This window comes from Mustela nivalis, assembly GCF_964662115.1.
Source record: "Mustela nivalis genome assembly, chromosome: 18".
Lineage (NCBI taxonomy): Eukaryota > Metazoa > Chordata > Mammalia > Carnivora > Mustelidae > Mustela > Mustela nivalis.
The window spans coordinates 158,271-174,285 of NC_139037.1; the positions used below are offsets into that span (position 1 = coordinate 158,271).

The window sequence follows — 16,015 nt, forward strand, 5'->3', positions numbered from 1 at the left end:
GGAGAAGCCCGTGTCTGAAGAAGCTGGTACTATTAGTGCTTCTCAGCCGTGCTATGACCCTGCTGTGTTTCCCTCCTAGACCTCACCACTGCCTGATGTCCTCCTCCCCACATAGTCCTGCTCGTTGTCTTTCTCCACCACCACCCCTCTCCCCATCAGAAACCAAGGGCTCGCATAGGACTTGTCTCCTCTCTTCACTGTTTCTTGCCTAGAACAGTGCCTGCACAGAGTCAGTGCTTAGTTACAAGGACTAAGGAAGGGATAAATCCCTGGGTGAACCCAGCCCTGAGAGGTAAAAGGTTTCACCTGGCAGATGTCCCACTCCCCAGATGTGTGTTAGCACCAACCGCTAAACCGAGCCAGTATCTGCTGCCCCAGGACAGTGGTGAGAAGACAGATAAGGCCCCAGCCCTTGAGGAGCTACACAGATGGTGCACAAAGACGGGAGTTAATAAGAGATGTGATGGGCACTAAGAAAGAAAGAAAGAAAGAAAGAAAGAAAGAAAGAAAGAAAGAAAGAAAGAAAGAAAGAAAGAAAGAAAGAAAGAAACAGGGTGACAAGGTCATGGGCAAGTACAGGGGAGGAGGACACCAGGATCAGGCTGAGACCCAAAGGGTAAGAAGATGAGAACGACAGTAGAGCTGTGGGAAAGCGTCCAGAGGGAAACCACGAGTGTGAAACCCTTGAGGAACAGAAAGCAGGCCAGTGTGGCCAGAGTTTAGTAAAAGTGGAAGGCTGGAGAAAGATGAAGTGAGAGGCAAAGCTATAGTGTTTGTAAACACATTGTCTTTTTCTTTTTTTTTTTTTTAAGATTTATTTATTTATTTGACAGAAATCACAAGTAGGCAAAGAGGCAGGCAGAGAGAGAGAGGAGGAAGCAGGCTCCCTGCAGAGCAGAGAGCCCAATGTGGGGCTCCATCCCAGGACCCTGAGATCATGAACTGAGCCAAAGGCAGAGGCTTAACTCACGGAGCCACCCAGGCATCCCAACACATTGGCTTTGATTTGTGCCAAGATGGAGCCACTGGAAGATTTACTGAAGTCTAATGGAGATACAGTAAACCGCACGTGTGTAAGTATACAACCTAATAAGTTTTGACATGTGCATACACCTGAAAAACTGACAAAGATTGTCAACCTAGCCATCATCCCCAAATGTTTCCCTGTGCCCTTCTGCAATCCTCCCTCCCTATTCCCAACTCCAGCCCCAGGCAACCACAGACCTGTTTGGGGTCAGTGCATTGTACTGCATTCCAGAATTTTCTAGAGATGGGATCTTATCGTATATACTCTTCTTTAGTTTGGATTCTTTTATTCAGAATAATATTCTGAGACTCCTTTTGTAACAGGTGTCAGGTGTCAGCTTATTCTCATTGCTAAGTAGGATTCCACAGTGTGGACAGACCACAGCTGGTTTATCCATTCACATGCTGACGAACATCACTGCTGTTTTCAGTGTTTTCTATTACAAAGAGAGCTGCTATAAACATTTGTGTATAATTCTGTGTAGAAATACACTTTAATTTCTCCTTGGTAAATACTTAGGAGTGGAACAGTTGGATTATATGGTAAGAGTGTGTTTAACTTCTAGGGATCTGGAAAGCTTTCTCCCATGGTCATTGTGCTGTCTCACATTCCCACTGGCATGAACATTGTGGTCCCTCCACGTCCTCACAGACTTTTGATGTCATCAATCTCTCTACTGGAGAATTTTGAACAGAGTAGTGACATTATTTTTTTTTATTTTAAATTTTATTTTACTGGGGCACCTGGGTGGTTTAGTGGGTTAAGCATCTGCCTTTGGCTCAGGTCATGATCCCAGGGTTCTGGGATCAAGCCCCATGTCGGGCTCCCTGCTCATCAAGGAGCCTGCTTTTCCCTCTCCCCTCTGCTTGTGCTCTCTCTCAAATAAATAAATAAAATCTTTAAAAACTTTATTTTATTGTGGTAAGGACACATTTATCATGAGATCTACACTCTTAACAGATTTTTAAGTATACCATATAGCATTGCTAACTATAGACACAGTTTTGTATGGTAGATCTCTAGAACTTATTCATCCTGCATAATTGAAATGGTACTAGTTGATTAGCACTTCTTCCCTGTCTCCTGTTCCTAGAAACCACCATCCTGCTCTTTGCTTTTAGGAGTCTGACTGTTTTGGATAGCTCACACCAATGGAATCATGCAGCGTTTGTCTTTCTGAGTCTGGCTTATTTCACTAGCACCGTGTCCTTAAGGTTCATCCATGTGTGTGGGATTTCCTTCTGTCGTAAGGCTGAGAACATCCCACTGTATACACCAATGAGCCTTTATCCACTCATCTGTCAACACGCATTTGGTTTGTTTCCAAAACTCGGCTATTGTAAATAGTGCTGCAAAGAACATGGGAGTGTTAATATCTCTTTGAAATCCTGATGTCAATTATTTTATTTCTTATTATTTTTTAAAGATTTTATGTATTTATTTGACAGAAAGAGCACAAGCAGGGGAGCAGCAGGCAGAGGGAGAGGGAGAAGCAGACTCCCCGCTGAGCAAGGAGCCTGACCAGGGAGGGACTCGATCCCAGGGTGCTGGGATCATGAACTGAGCCAAAGGCAGAGACGCTTGACAAACAGAGTCCCCCAGGCATCCCTGATGGGGGATAAATACCCAGAAGGGGGATTGTTGGATCATATAATAGCTCTAGTTTTAAGCTTTTGAGTAACCTCCATACTGTTCTCATAGTAGCTGCACATTTTGCATTCCCATAGACAAAGGTCAAAGGTTCCAGTCTCTCAACATCATTACCAACACTTGTCATCTTTTATTTTTCTGGCAACAGCCATCCTAACAGGTGTGAAATGGTATTTCATTGTGGTTTTGATTTCCGTTTCCCTGGTGATTAGTAACATTGAGCATCTTTTTAAAAAGTTTGTTGTTTTAGTAACCTCTACCCCTGGTGTGGGCTCAAACTCAAAACCCCAAGGGGTGGAGGAAGGATGATGATTCAGCCCCCGACCGGTTCCCTTCAAACTGTAGCCCTGCCACTGGCAGCTGGACAACCTGGGGGCAGTTTCACTTGCCTCCTGCCTTAGTTTCTTCATCTGTAAGTGCCTGCTTCCTAGGGCCATATAAGAAGCAAGCAAGGGGGTGAAGAGCTCGAGACCACCTGGCGTGGTCTCCCAGAAAAGGCTCAGCTTCAGACTTGCTGGGGTCCCTAGGCTAGGATTACTGGGTCTAGCAATGGAGGTATAATCGCTTACTATAATCATGCCCCCAAATGGAATGTCATTTGTCGTTTCTCTGAACTTCCTATTTACCTGGGCACCGTGTATTTGCTCTGGCAGCCCTACCCAGGCATGAAGTCGTCTCCTAAACCCTGAGCACTGCCTGCAGGGGACCAGGCAGAGGGGCAGGCAGGGCCGAAGAAGGCTGGGAGTGTGCCCAGGTCTGGACACCCCTGACCCTTCACCTAGGCTGAAGTGCAGGTGGAGCTGGGGGTGAACCAGCCAATGAAACCACTGTCCTAAATGTCAGCCGGACGTGCAGCCCACGCTGGATGGTGCTGGGCTGAGCAGAGCCCTGTTCGAAGGTTCAAGCAAGCCTGAGCAGCCACCCACTCAAGGTGGGGAGTGGCCTCTCCCACCCCCTCCTGCCCTGCATCTCTGCAAACAAACTTCTTTGGCTAGCATGAATGGGTCCGTTTAAGAGCAGACATTCATGGCCTTTACTATGGGCCACATGCTGTTCTAGCCACTCCGCACATGTTTCTATTTTTAGCTGTTGCTTAACAAAAACCACTCCGAAATTCAATGGCATAAAGCAGCTGCCATTTCATTAAGCTTAGGGCTATTGTGGGTCAGGAATCCCTGTAATGCACAGGGCTGATTTGGGTCAGCCCCTCCGATGTCCAATGTCCGGTGTCCGAGATGGAGGGAATGACAACTGACTGGTGGAAAACAGCAAAGACCTAAGTTCCTCCTCAGAAGAAGGTACAGCTGGGGCAGCGGTGGAGCTGGGTGGCTCAGTCTGTCAAGCGACTGCCATCCCTCAGGTCGTGATCCTGGAGTCCTGTGTGGGGTTCCCTGCTCTTCCTCCTCTCCTGCCCCTCCCCCTGATCATGCGCTCTCTCTCACTGTCTGTCAAATAAATAGATAAAAACCTTAAAAAAAAAAAAAAGAAAGTACAGCTGGAGGTTCACGAGGGAAAACCAGCTGGCAGAGAAGGGGTAGGCTGGGAAAGAAAGCTTGAAACCCCTGCTGCAGATGAACTCTGGCGGGCAGCAGGGATGGGCTGGGGTCTGGGAATGCTGGGCTCCCACCTCTTCACCTCCTCACATCCCCACCAACACAGTCCCCACCAAAATGCACCTTAATACATTTGTATTAAGTTGGGCTGTGGGCCTTGGGAGGAGAAGTGAGTGGACTGGCCTGAAAACCAACTCCACCAAGGCAGGGTGGCCCAGGGAGGCCAGACTCATCTGAACTGTGCTGGGGGGTCAGTGGTCAGGAGGGAAGTACGCTTTTTGGCCATTTCAGGCCCCATGGATAGGGCTGGACACTCGGCTGTGCCACTCGCCAGCTGACTAACACCGTCCCTTCTCGGAGCCTCCGTTTCTCAGCCTGAAAGACGCGCACCTCATAGAATCATCATGAGGGTTAAGCGAGCTGTGTGTGTTGAGCTCTCAGAAGAAGACCCGGGAAGACAGAGGACCTGGGGCCCAGGAGCAGCATCTGTGAGTGTCACGGGCCAGACGGAATTTTGTCAACACTGAGCAGGTGTCTCAACTCTTCTGGGGCCCGGAAGCCTTGAGAGCCTGTGTGGTAGACACCCTTGCCCGCCACCGTGTGGAGCACAGCAGCCCAGTGAGGCCTTGGGGGACGAGACTCAGGCACTTCTGCCGCTTCTTAGGCAGTGAGGACCCAGCTGCGGTGGCCCAGAGCAGCGCACAGATCCCCACTCCCCATATGGCCATGTCTGTCACAGACGCTGTGGCCTGGCCAGTGCATGGGTGGGGTGAGGGACACTGTTCTGGGGGTAGCAAGCAAGTGTGGCCAGGCACACAGCAGGCCCCCAGAGTGTTGGCCTTTAGAATGTGCTTCTCCACTACTCGGGGACCCCAGAGGCCCAGCCTGTGTCAGGACAAGAGCCCAAGACTTGCACCGCGTTGGGCGCTTCAGTTTCCTAGCCTGCCTCAGGGCCAATGGTCTCCTTGGCTTTCCTTATTCTGCAAAGACGGGCCAGGCACCAGTGTGCCACCGGCACTGAAGCCACTTTGATGTCCCAGGTGGAGCTAGGCTGGAGGAAACCCCTGGCTTCCAGGGACTGGGTGTGAGAAGGCAAATGCAGCCGGAGCTGGGTCTGTGGTGGGCCCCTTCCAGGTGCCCGTGCCGGCGGACACAGAATTGCCACCAGGGGGCGCATGAGGCCAGCACAGGGCTCCCCTCCAGGAGAGTGGGAGTGGGGGTGACGCCTGGATACAGTGGCCACAGCTCACTGACCCCCACCAACCCCTTCCCAAGGGCCCAAGACTGAACTCTCCAACATACCACACTTTTCTGCGGAGTGTTCAACGTCCTCCCTCCCCACCTCTGGTTCAGGCGTCTGGCGGCCCCCCAGAGGAAAGCTCTGGAGCGTGGGCCTCCCCGTGGGAGACGAGGGAGCGCTCTCAAGTGGAGGGCGAGCTGCTCAGCTCTGGGGTGAGGCTTCAGCAGCACATGGCCCATCTCCAGGACTCTGCCTCTGGAAGCTCCCAGCTGCGGAGCCTTCAGAACCTATAGGCTCTCCGCACAGGCCAGCCCCAGCCAGCGGCCTGGGAGACAATGGCCCTTCCCTGCCCTGGGCCTTCCTGTCAGCCCATCCTCCCACCTTGGGACCCAACTTTCTAGAATAAAAAGAAATCTCCAGCACCAGGCAGGGATATCTGACAGCAATAAATTTATTAAGTATCCCCCCGCCCCAAAATAAAAACACAATCCAGTTAAAAAAAAAAAAAAAGAAAAGACAAGAAAAAAGAAAAAAGAAAAGAAAACCAAACGAACCATAACACAGGCCTGGAGCTGACAGCAAAGCAGACACAGAAGTGGCCCTGACCTATGGTGAGGAGACGGGACTCACGTGGGGTGGGGATGCCATAAATACTGGGAGCCTAGGGTGCCGCGGCCGGAGCTGGCAGGGGCGAGGCTGGGGAGGTGTTAATGGCGACACGGCTCTGGGGTCAGGCCTCTGGGGCCCCAGCCACAGCCTGGCTCCGGCCCTCTAGCCGCCTCACTTGGGGCCCTGAGCCTCAGACTCCTCCTCGTCGTCTTCGTACATCTCGCCCTCCTCCTCGGCCGTGGCGTCCTGGTACTGCTGGTACTCGGACACCAGGTCGTTCATGTTGCTCTCGGCCTCGGTGAACTCCATCTCGTCCATGCCCTCGCCCGTGTACCAGTGCAGGAAGGCCTTGCGCCGGAACATGGCCGTGAACTGCTCCGAGATGCGCTTGAACAGCTCCTGGATGGCCGTGCTGTTGCCGATGAAGGTGGAGGACATCTTGAGCCCCCGGGGCGGGATGTCGCACACGGCCACCTTCACGTTGTTGGGGATCCACTCCACGAAGTAGCTGCTGTTCTTGCTCTGGATGGCCAGCATCTGCTCATCCACCTCCTTCATGGACATGCGGCCTCGGAAGACGGTGGCCACGGTCAGGTAGCGGCCGTGGCGGGGGTCGCAGGCGGCCATCATGTTCTTGGCATCGAACATCTGCTGGGTGAGCTCGGGCACAGTGAGCGCACGGTACTGCTGGCTGCCGCGGGCGGTGAGCGGCGCGAAGCCCGGCATAAAGAAGTGCAGGCGGGGGAAGGGCACCATGTTCACGGCCAGCTTGCGCAGGTCGGCATTGAGCTGGCCTGGGAAGCGGAGGGAGGTGGTGACGCCGCTCATGGTGGCAGACACCAGGTGGTTGAGGTCGCCGTAGGTGGGCGTGGCCAGCTTGAGGGTGCGGAAGCAGATGTCGTACAGGGCCTCGTTGTCAATGCAGTAGGTCTCGTCCGTGTTCTCCACCAGCTGGTGGATGGACAGCGTGGCATTGTAGGGCTCCACCACCGTGTCCGACACCTTGGGCGATGGCACCACGCTGAAGGTGTTCATGATGCGGTCCGGGTACTCCTCCCGGACCTTGCTGATGAGGAGGGTACCCATGCCCGAGCCTGTACCCCCGCCCAGCGAGTGGGTCAGCTGGAAGCCCTGCAGGCAGTCGCAATTCTCACACTCCTTCCGCACCACGTCCAGGACAGAGTCCACCAGCTCGGCGCCCTCCGTGTAGTGCCCCTTGGCCCAGTTGTTGCCAGCTCCGCTCTGACCTGTGGGGGTCGGGGGGGTGGCAGGAGGGTGGCACAGACTCATTAGACCTACAGCAGCCAATTGAGCAGCCCATCCCAGAGAGCAACCATGGAATCTCTGTGTCTGCTTCCTGTCTGGGAAGTGGGGGTGCCCACAACTCCTCACTCCCTCCATGGCCCTCCACGCCCACCATGATGCGTGTTGGGGACCCCACTGCCTGGTGTCCTCAGGTACCAGGGCTCTAGACAAGAATTGAGAAGCTGGGGCACCTGGGTGGCTCAGTGGGTTAAGCCGCTGCCTTCGGCTCAGGTCATGATCTCAGGGTGCTGGGATCGAGTCCCGCATCGGGCTCTCTGCTCAGCAGAGAGCCTGCTTCCCTTCCTCTCTCTGCCTGCCTCTCTGCCTACTTGTGATCTCTCTCTGTCAAATAAATAAATAAAATTAAAAAAAAAAAAAGAATTGAGAAGCTGGAGGGGCACCTCCTGCTTTGCCTCCCTGGGGGGGGGAGGTTCTGGGTGAGTCGTTCAGTCCTCCCCTCCAGCCTTTGGTTGGCCATGCTGCAAGCATCAGCTAGAGCCCCCAGAACCCCAGAATCCCTTGCAGCATGGGGTCTACTGTGGATTGGTGCCCATCAATTGGGGTGCTGAGCTTCAGAAGACAGAACTGGGGTGAGGCCCTCCTGATCACAGCAATGCTTCATGCCCGTGAACTTGAGTCCTCTGGACCCCGATGCCCGTCTGCCAGCTCTGTGGTGGTCCTATAAACTGAGCTTTCTGTCTCACCCATCATTCTGCTTGAAACACCAAGTGGTTTCTATTCCCCATGCAGAACCCTTTCTCTGTGCCACTGCTGCCAAATGCAAAATGGGAAAGTCAGTTCTGTCCTTCCAGGGGTGACTCTGCCCTGTTGTTTCTGCTGATCTTATTTGCCTGTGTTGCCTTATTGGTCTGCATCAGAGTGTGAGACAAGGGAAACTTACCGAAGATGAAGTTGTCAGGCCTGAAAAGATGTCCAAAGGCACCAGACCGGACGCTGTCCATGGTTCCGGGCTCAAGGTCCACCAGAATGGCCCGAGGCACATACTTATGAGCTGAGGGGAAAGGGGTGGGTTATGTGGGTCACAGAGGGTCAGGGGCTCCTCCTGACCTCTAAATCCTGCCCTGGCCTGCCAGAGTCAGGCTGTCCCCATAGGTGCTCAGACTCCGGGGTCAGAGAGGCTGGAACCATGTGTGAAGTTGGGATCTCGGTCAACACCAGCCACCCAGGACTGTGAACTACACTGACAGGGGCAGGTTAATATTTCTCCAGTTCACTATGGACATCATCTTACGCCAGCAGCCAAGTGGCCCCTACTGGACTCTCCCATGGTCTTCTGAGGAGCCTCCAGGACCCTGCCCAGCCCTGTCCATCCCCTAGACTATGCAAGTGTCAAGGGAGGATCCCAGATATTTGAACCTCACTATGGTGGCAGTTTCTAGGGCTCCCCATGTTTGTTTTGTGAGTCTTGGGTCATACTTGCCAAACCACCGATAGGGGGGCAGAGATGCTGAGACCCGCCATCCCAGCGCCCTCCCCCACCCTCCCAGACCAAGCGCAGGGTCGGGGGTGCTCACAAGAGGCCTCGTTGTAGTAGACGCTGATGCGCTCCAGCTGGAGGTCCGAGTCCCCCACATAGTTGCCGCTGGGGTCTATTCCATGCTCGTCACTGATGACCTCCCAGAACTGCAGGGGGAGAGGAAGGGTTGGCAGGTGCTTATGACCCCCACCAGCCCTTTCCCTGCCAGAGCCTCAGCCATGTCTGTTCAATCAGGGGCCTGGACTCAAAGCTTGCACTGGCCCCTTGGAGTGACTTCAGAGAAGAGCCCCAAATTTGGTCACCTGTCAGAAAACAATCCCAGTAGACATGAACATGGACTGCCTGTATGTCCATGGTGCCTGGCGCCCCCAGAGAGGTTCAGGGCTCAGCAGACACAGACCCAGGCCCCCCAGACTCAGCTCTGCACTCGCTAACCAGGAGCCCTGCTCAGTCCGTTCCTCCATGAGGCGTTGGTAGTCAACAACCTCTCGGGGTGGTTTTCTTTATTCTCCCTTTCCAGACAAAGGAACCATGGCACAGAGAAGGCAAAGAGCTGCCTATAGTAACTGACAAAGACAGAGTCCGGGATACACGTGCCCCTTAGTGTCCGGGCAAAGGATGCTCAGAGACAGGGTCTGGCACATCGTCAGCCTCAACCAGCGGGAACCACAAGGGCCCTGAATAGGGAATGACTTGCCTGATTCTCCCGGCCTGTCTGCGAAGAGCTGGCCCAGCCCAAGCTCCCAGGGTTCACTCTGGCCACTGCCTGCTGCCACCCACCCTCTCCCCCTTGAGCTGGAACCCATAGTGCTTCTCAAAACCTGCTCCCAGGGCATAAAAGCACAGAGCAGGGCCCACATTCAGGAGCTGTGCCACCTTTTCCCAGCCGTGTGACCCTGGGCAGGTCCTTTAGACTCTCTGTGCCTCAGGGTCCACATCTGTTCATAGGCCTGATGGGGAAAATGTCTTTGTGGGAATAAAGCCAGTTAATCGTGCAAAGCATGTGAATGGGTTCATATATGTCAGCACACAAAGCCACATCCCCTGGGTGAAGGGAAGGTTGCACAGAGCTTGGCCCTCACCCCAAGGACATTTCCAAGCCATGTGGCACACAGTGGGCCCATGCAGAGAGGGTCATTAGTCACACCCGGTGTGACTTCCCAGGGCCCCTCCCCTTTGCTCCTCAGGGTTGGAGTGACTTTCAGAAGATGAATGGTATGAAGGCCTGGAGAAGTGACAGACCCTTACATGGGAGTCATGTGCCCGTAAAAGACAGCTCAGTGAGAAATGCAGTTAGAACCCAGTGTGCACATGTTTATCTCTATATAGACGTCTAACAGGCCCAGAGGTATCCGCTCTAGGGACCTGGGCCTGGGAATGTGGGTCTGGGTTAGGGGAAAGTTCTTCTCACTATATATCCTTTGGCTCTTCTGGAATTGTCCCATGTTAGTTTCTAAACAACAAAAGATTAGTTAAAAAATATTTTTTAAAACTCTGATAATTAGGGACGCCTGGGTGATTCAGTCACTTAAGTGTCTGCCTTCGGCTCCGGTCCTGATTCCAGGTCCTGGGACTGAGCCCCTCATTGGGCTCACTGCTCATCGGGGAGTCTGCTTCTCCCTCTGTCTCTGAACTTCCCGCCTGCTAGTGCTCTCGTTCGCTCTCTCTCTTTCAAATGAAATATTTTTCAAGAAATATTTTTTAAGGGTGCCTGGGTGGCTCAGTGGGTTAAGCCTCTGCCTTCAGCTCAGGTCATGATCTCAGGGTTCTGGGATCGAGTCCCACATTGGACTCTCTGCTCGCCAGGGAGCCTGCTTCCTCCTCTCTCTCTCTCTCTCTCTCTGTTTGCCTCTCTGCCTATTTGTGATCTCTCTCTGTCAAATAAATAAAATCTCTAAAAAAAAAAAGAAAAGAAAAAAAAAGAAATATTTTTTAAGAGAAATATTTAAAGAAATATTTTTTTAATTTTTTAAAATATTTTATTTATTTATTTGACAGAGAGAGATCACAAGTAGGCAGAGAGGCAGGCAGAGAGAGAGGAGGAAGCAGGCTCCCCACTGAGCAGAGAGCCCCATGCGGGGCTTGATCCCAGGACTCTGGGATCATGACCTGAGCTGAAGGCAGAGACTTAACCCACTGAGACACCCAGGTGCCCCTAAAGAAATATTTTTTTAAAATAAATAAATTATTAAATTCTGATCATCACAGACAGTGTTACCATTATTATAAAACATGCAGCAGGGTGCCTGGGTGGCTCAGTGGGTTAAAGTCTCTGCCTTCGGCTCAGGTCATGATCTCAGGGTCCTGGGATCGAGCCCCGCATCAGGCTCTCTGCTCAGCGGGCGGCTTGCTTCCTCCTCGCTCTCTCTGCCTGCCTCTCTGCCTACTTGTGATCTCTGTCAAATAAATAAATAAAATCTTTAAAAAAAAACTTTTTTTAATTTTGTAATTAGAAAAAAAAACACATACAAAAATGTTACTGAGGCCTTTAGGGCCTGATCCGAGCTGCCGACCACCGCGTGGATCTCCTTGGCCCCCCTCAGCCTGAGGCCTGTATGAAGGCAGGAGCCAGAGCTTTGGTCCCCAGATCTCTGAGACACCCCAGACTTCTGGTTTCAGGGACACCACAGCCCCTGCAGCGGACCGGGAGGGAGTGAGCTGGGCACCGTCCGACCAGTACAACTGCAGAGAGTTATCGGAAATACATCTCTGGGAATCATGGTCTTTCAGGAGGTGATGGGCCAGAACCCAGCACCGTCAGGGTGGACCACTGGCTCCCTCTCCTGGGACCTCAGTTTTCCCCTCTGTAAAGTGGACACAATAATAGTACCCTCATTAAGGGGTTAGCACAAGGCCTGATGCATTCAGCAAATGGTGGCTTCATTGAGTTAGAAGGTTAGATGTTATTTAAATCTGTAACACCATATGCACAGATAGCAAATAAAAATGAAAGTTTTAAAAAGCCAATATACTGGGGTGCCTGGGTGGCTCAGTGGGTTAAATTTCTGCCCTCAGCTCAGGTCATGATCCCGGGCATCATGGATCAAGGTGCTTAGATCGAGCGTCGCATGGGGCTCTCTGCTCGGCGGGAGCCTGCTTCCTCCCCATCTCCCTCTGCCTGCCTCTCTGCCTACTTGTGATCTCTGTCTGTCAAATAAATAAATAAGATCTTTTAAAAATAAAATAAAAATAAAAAGCCAGTATACTAAAAAAAAAAAAAATCAATATATTTTGGGACACTGTGGTGCAATAAAATATCATCACTGATAGGAACACATCTCCGAGACACACCCTTAAGGGAAAGGCACACTGCATAATGATAAAGTAAAAGAGGGGCCCTCAAAAAGATGCTGTTTTTCTACAAAGATATACATAGGTGCACACGCACAGAAAACAGGCTGGAAGAATGGAAAACAAAATTGTCCCCCCAGGAGAGCAGGACCTAGGGGCATGAGGTGGCTAAATGGGCACTTTGGCTTTATCTGCAATGTTTCAACTTTTTAGAAGAATATATTAATTGTTTTTGAGGTTAAAACTAACAAAAATGTGATTTAAAACAAGTATCGTATTAGTAAAAATATTACGTAATATTTAATCAATAACAAAATACAATTTTGTAAATTAAGTAAGAAATAATTATGACCATCACTACAGTTGAGAAAACTGCCACACGGCGGGGGGACCTGGGCTCCGAGGTGAAACCCCGGCCGCGCCGCGCCCTTGGCGCTGTCCGTGGTGCTGATCCTTTGCCTCGTCCTAGCTCCTGGACCGGGGAGGCGTCGGCCTGGGCAAGCGGGGCGAGGGCAGCGGCTCCGCGGAGGGAGGGCTTGCAGATTCACCGGCAGGCGTCAGACCCTTCCAGGATCTCGAAGCCTCTCCCCGGCCGGAGCACCGCGAGCGCTAACACTGACCCATTTAGGAGGCGGGTTCAAGGAAACCAGGAAATCCCTCCCCACATTGGCGGTCGGAGCCAGGGCCCGCCCTTCCGAGGCTCCGCCCAGCGGCCGAGAGAAGGGGACTCAGACAAAGGCTCCCGGATGGCCCTGCATCCCAGAGAAGGATGAGGTCCCCGGATTCATCCGCCAGTTTTGTGACGGCGGTGTGGGTGCTGGGGTGGAGGGGGGAGTCCCCGCCCATCCTAATGGATCCGCGCAGACCTAGAGTCCAGCCCTGCCCTATCCCTCCTGGGCGGTGCCTCAGCTTCCCGTGGCAACCCATGGGGGAAGGGCGATCCCCTCTGTCACTGCATCTCAGTGAGGTGATGGGTCTGACACCAGGCACCGTGCTCAGAACTCAGAGGTCCACTGTCAAGAGGGTAATGCCGGCGAGCTACCGCTCTGGGGAGGTGACCTCTCTCCCGGCCCCAGTCGCCTGACCTCTCTCCGTCCCCCACAGCCAGATCCCTCCCTAGAGCAGGGGCTGGGCTGGGCCAGGCTCCACTCCGGGAGGGGCAGACAGGAGAGCAGCCGCCCCTGCCCACCCGTCAGCTGCAGCTGGTGCTGAGAAGGAGAAGTTTGCCCACTCCCCTCACCAGGGAGCCCACAGCCACGATGGGGTCAGAAAACAGAAATGGTCAATGAACAGCCTGTCCACAGGGCAGATGGCAGCATCTGCTGGGCCTGCAAGTTACCCATGGGGCCTGGCACAGGGGCTTGGAGAACTTTCTTTGAGTTTGGTCTCTGGAAACTTCGGAGGACAAGGAGGCCAGAAAGAAACAGCTCAACTGCTGTCACTGGTCACCAAAAAAGGCAGTGGTGAAAAGAAAGAAACAATTCCTCTCCCCCAAAAATCCACCTCTCTCTGGTTTGAATTGCTAGAAAGGATCAGATACTAGTTTTTAAAACAACATGAAGTAAGAAAATCGACCCAAAAAGAATTAAAAATAATGGGCAAACCCAGGAGGCCACACCTCTAAGAAGCAGGAAAAAACCTCAGCCAAGGACACTTGTCCAGCACTCAGGCTACTGACTGCCCTCCTCCCTCCCCTGCTGCCACCCCTGTGCCCTCCCCCACCCCAGTTACAGCTCCAGGTGTGGACTTGCCTTTGGTTGGTGTGCATCTGTCCCAGCCATACAGAGGAAGGGTGTATAACCAGATCACCACTCCCCCAAGCTCAGGCAGAACTCAGGGCTGCCCGCCCTCCCCCCAGTGACCCCTGGCCCTCCAAGGAGCAGATGTTCAGGGCAGGCCTGGCCCCTGTGGCCACATTAATGAGCCCTCCGCCCCTCCCACCTGGCCAGGGCAGCTGTCAGTGACTGCCGCAGGAGTCCTGATTTGATTTGAGACCACCACCCCCCAGGCTTCCCTCCCTCCCAGCCCCCCTCCTGGAGGCAGGCACAGCTGTTTCTTGGGGGATTAGGGAGTCTCCTAGGTGCCCACCCCCACCCCATCCAAGTCGCCTCCACCCTACACAAGAAGTTACAATTTACATGTCAGCCAGGAGACTGCCCCATCCCCGTTGTAATTAGCTTTTTGTTCTTTCCTGGTTTCTATAGCAACAGCCTCCAGAGGAGCCCCTTCCGAGGCCCCTTCCCCTTCAAGTCCTGTCTCCTCCCACTGCCTCCTTTGGGAAACCCTCCCTGCACCACTCCCACCCTGCGTCCCCGGCCTTGGTCCTGACAAAGCCACCCCCATTCCCCTGTTTTGTTCTGCGGGGTGCCCCGTGGGCAGCAGGCCCCACCCACCTAGCCTGAGCCCAGGGCTGGATGTCTGAGGGTGGCGGGGCTCTCTCTCGCACTGGCTGTGTGACCTTGGGCAAGGGACAGTCTGCCTGAATTTGGGGACGTGACACCTGTCTCCTAGGTTCCAGTGAGGATTGTACCCCCTCCTCTTCCCACATCTGCGAGGTGGACTAACAATGGAGGGGAGGAGCCCGGTGCTGATGCCGCTCTCCATCCCAGGAGCGAGGCTTTGTTCCTACGTCCCAGCCCCACACTCCACAGTCCCTGGGCGGGTGCTGTCCAAACCGGGCGGAGGTTTTTGCCCAGGCTTGGCTGAGCTGAGGGAGAGTCCAGTTCTGGACCAAGGTCACCCCGAGTCTGGCCCCAACCCCTCCTCCAACAAAGGAATAGGGTGGGGTCAGGAAGCTGAGGAGGGGGACAGCGAGGGTGGGGGCATGGGGGCGGCTTCGGCCGCGTGGGGGACATCCTGTTCCTGGGGGAAGCAGGGACACGGCAGACAGAATCATTTTTCGGCTTTGAAGGGGACGTCCCACCCAAACCTGCCCGCCCCACCCATCTCGCTCCAGGCTGAATTGCGACCCCAGAGAAAGGGGCCACGCCCAGGCCGTGCCCGCAGCCGCAGCCGCTGTGGACCGAGCTCAGCCGCCGACGTGCGCCGCGCTCCCGCAGGCCTGAGATAACCCGGGCAGGTGTGGACGTGGCAGGGCAGGGAACCCGGTGCCCCGGCCGCCGGGCCCGGCTCGTCCCTTTGTTCTGGCTTCGCAGTCGCAAGCGCGGCTCGGGGTGCGGCGCCGCCCTGCTTCCCTCCCTCGGGGGCCCCGGCTCTGTGTGGGGAGGCGGGCTGCGCGCCGGGGTCCGGGCCGGGAGCCTGGGACTGGGGCCGGGGTGGGGGCGGGGGCGGCGCGCGTCCTCACCTTGGCCCCGATCTGGTTGCCGCACTGGCCGGCCTGGATGTGCACGATCTCCCTCATGCTCGGTGCGTGCGGCGGGCGGCTGCGGGACGCGCGGACGGGCCGGGGCTGGCTGCGGAGGGTCGGCCGCCCCCGCCGCCCGCTCTTATAGGCTGGCCCCCGCCCGCAGCGCCCGCCTGGCGTCACCGCGCGCGGCCAATCGGGGGACGCCGCCGCAGAATGCCGCACGGGCCCTGCAGCATCAGCACCGCGCATCCCGGTTCGGCTGGGCCGCGCGCTGCGGCGCTCCGCCCGCCGTCTCCGCCCGCCGCCACCGGGGCCTGGGGGGGCCTGCCGCGGGGCGGGGCGCGAGTCTGGGGGCCCCACCCCGCACACTGAAGGGAGGGGCTGGCGGGCTCCAGGGAGGACAATAGAAGCCCCTCTTGGCTCTCGGACCCCGCCCAGGCTGCCCTCTCGGGTCCTACCGCTGCGGCAGCCCCAACCCACAGCTTTGCAAAGACGGCCTTCTTCCCCACACCCGTTCAGGGACCAACCCCAGGTT

General features: G+C 54.7%; 1 protein-coding gene across 1 annotated transcript; it reads right to left on the bottom strand.

Moving 5' to 3' along the window:
* Positions 1–5,903: 5,903 nt before the first annotated feature.
* Positions 5,904–15,774, bottom strand: TUBB3 (tubulin beta 3 class III). Its single transcript, XM_082711368.1, has 4 exons — positions 15,478–15,774; positions 8,920–9,028; positions 8,286–8,396; positions 5,904–7,326 (listed from the first exon to the last, which is right to left on the bottom strand). Exons 1-4 carry the CDS (start codon positions 15,727–15,729, stop codon positions 6,251–6,253), a joined length of 1,548 nt encoding a protein of 515 aa, XP_082567494.1. The 5' UTR covers positions 15,730–15,774; the 3' UTR covers positions 5,904–6,250.
* Positions 15,775–16,015: the final 241 nt, after the last annotated feature.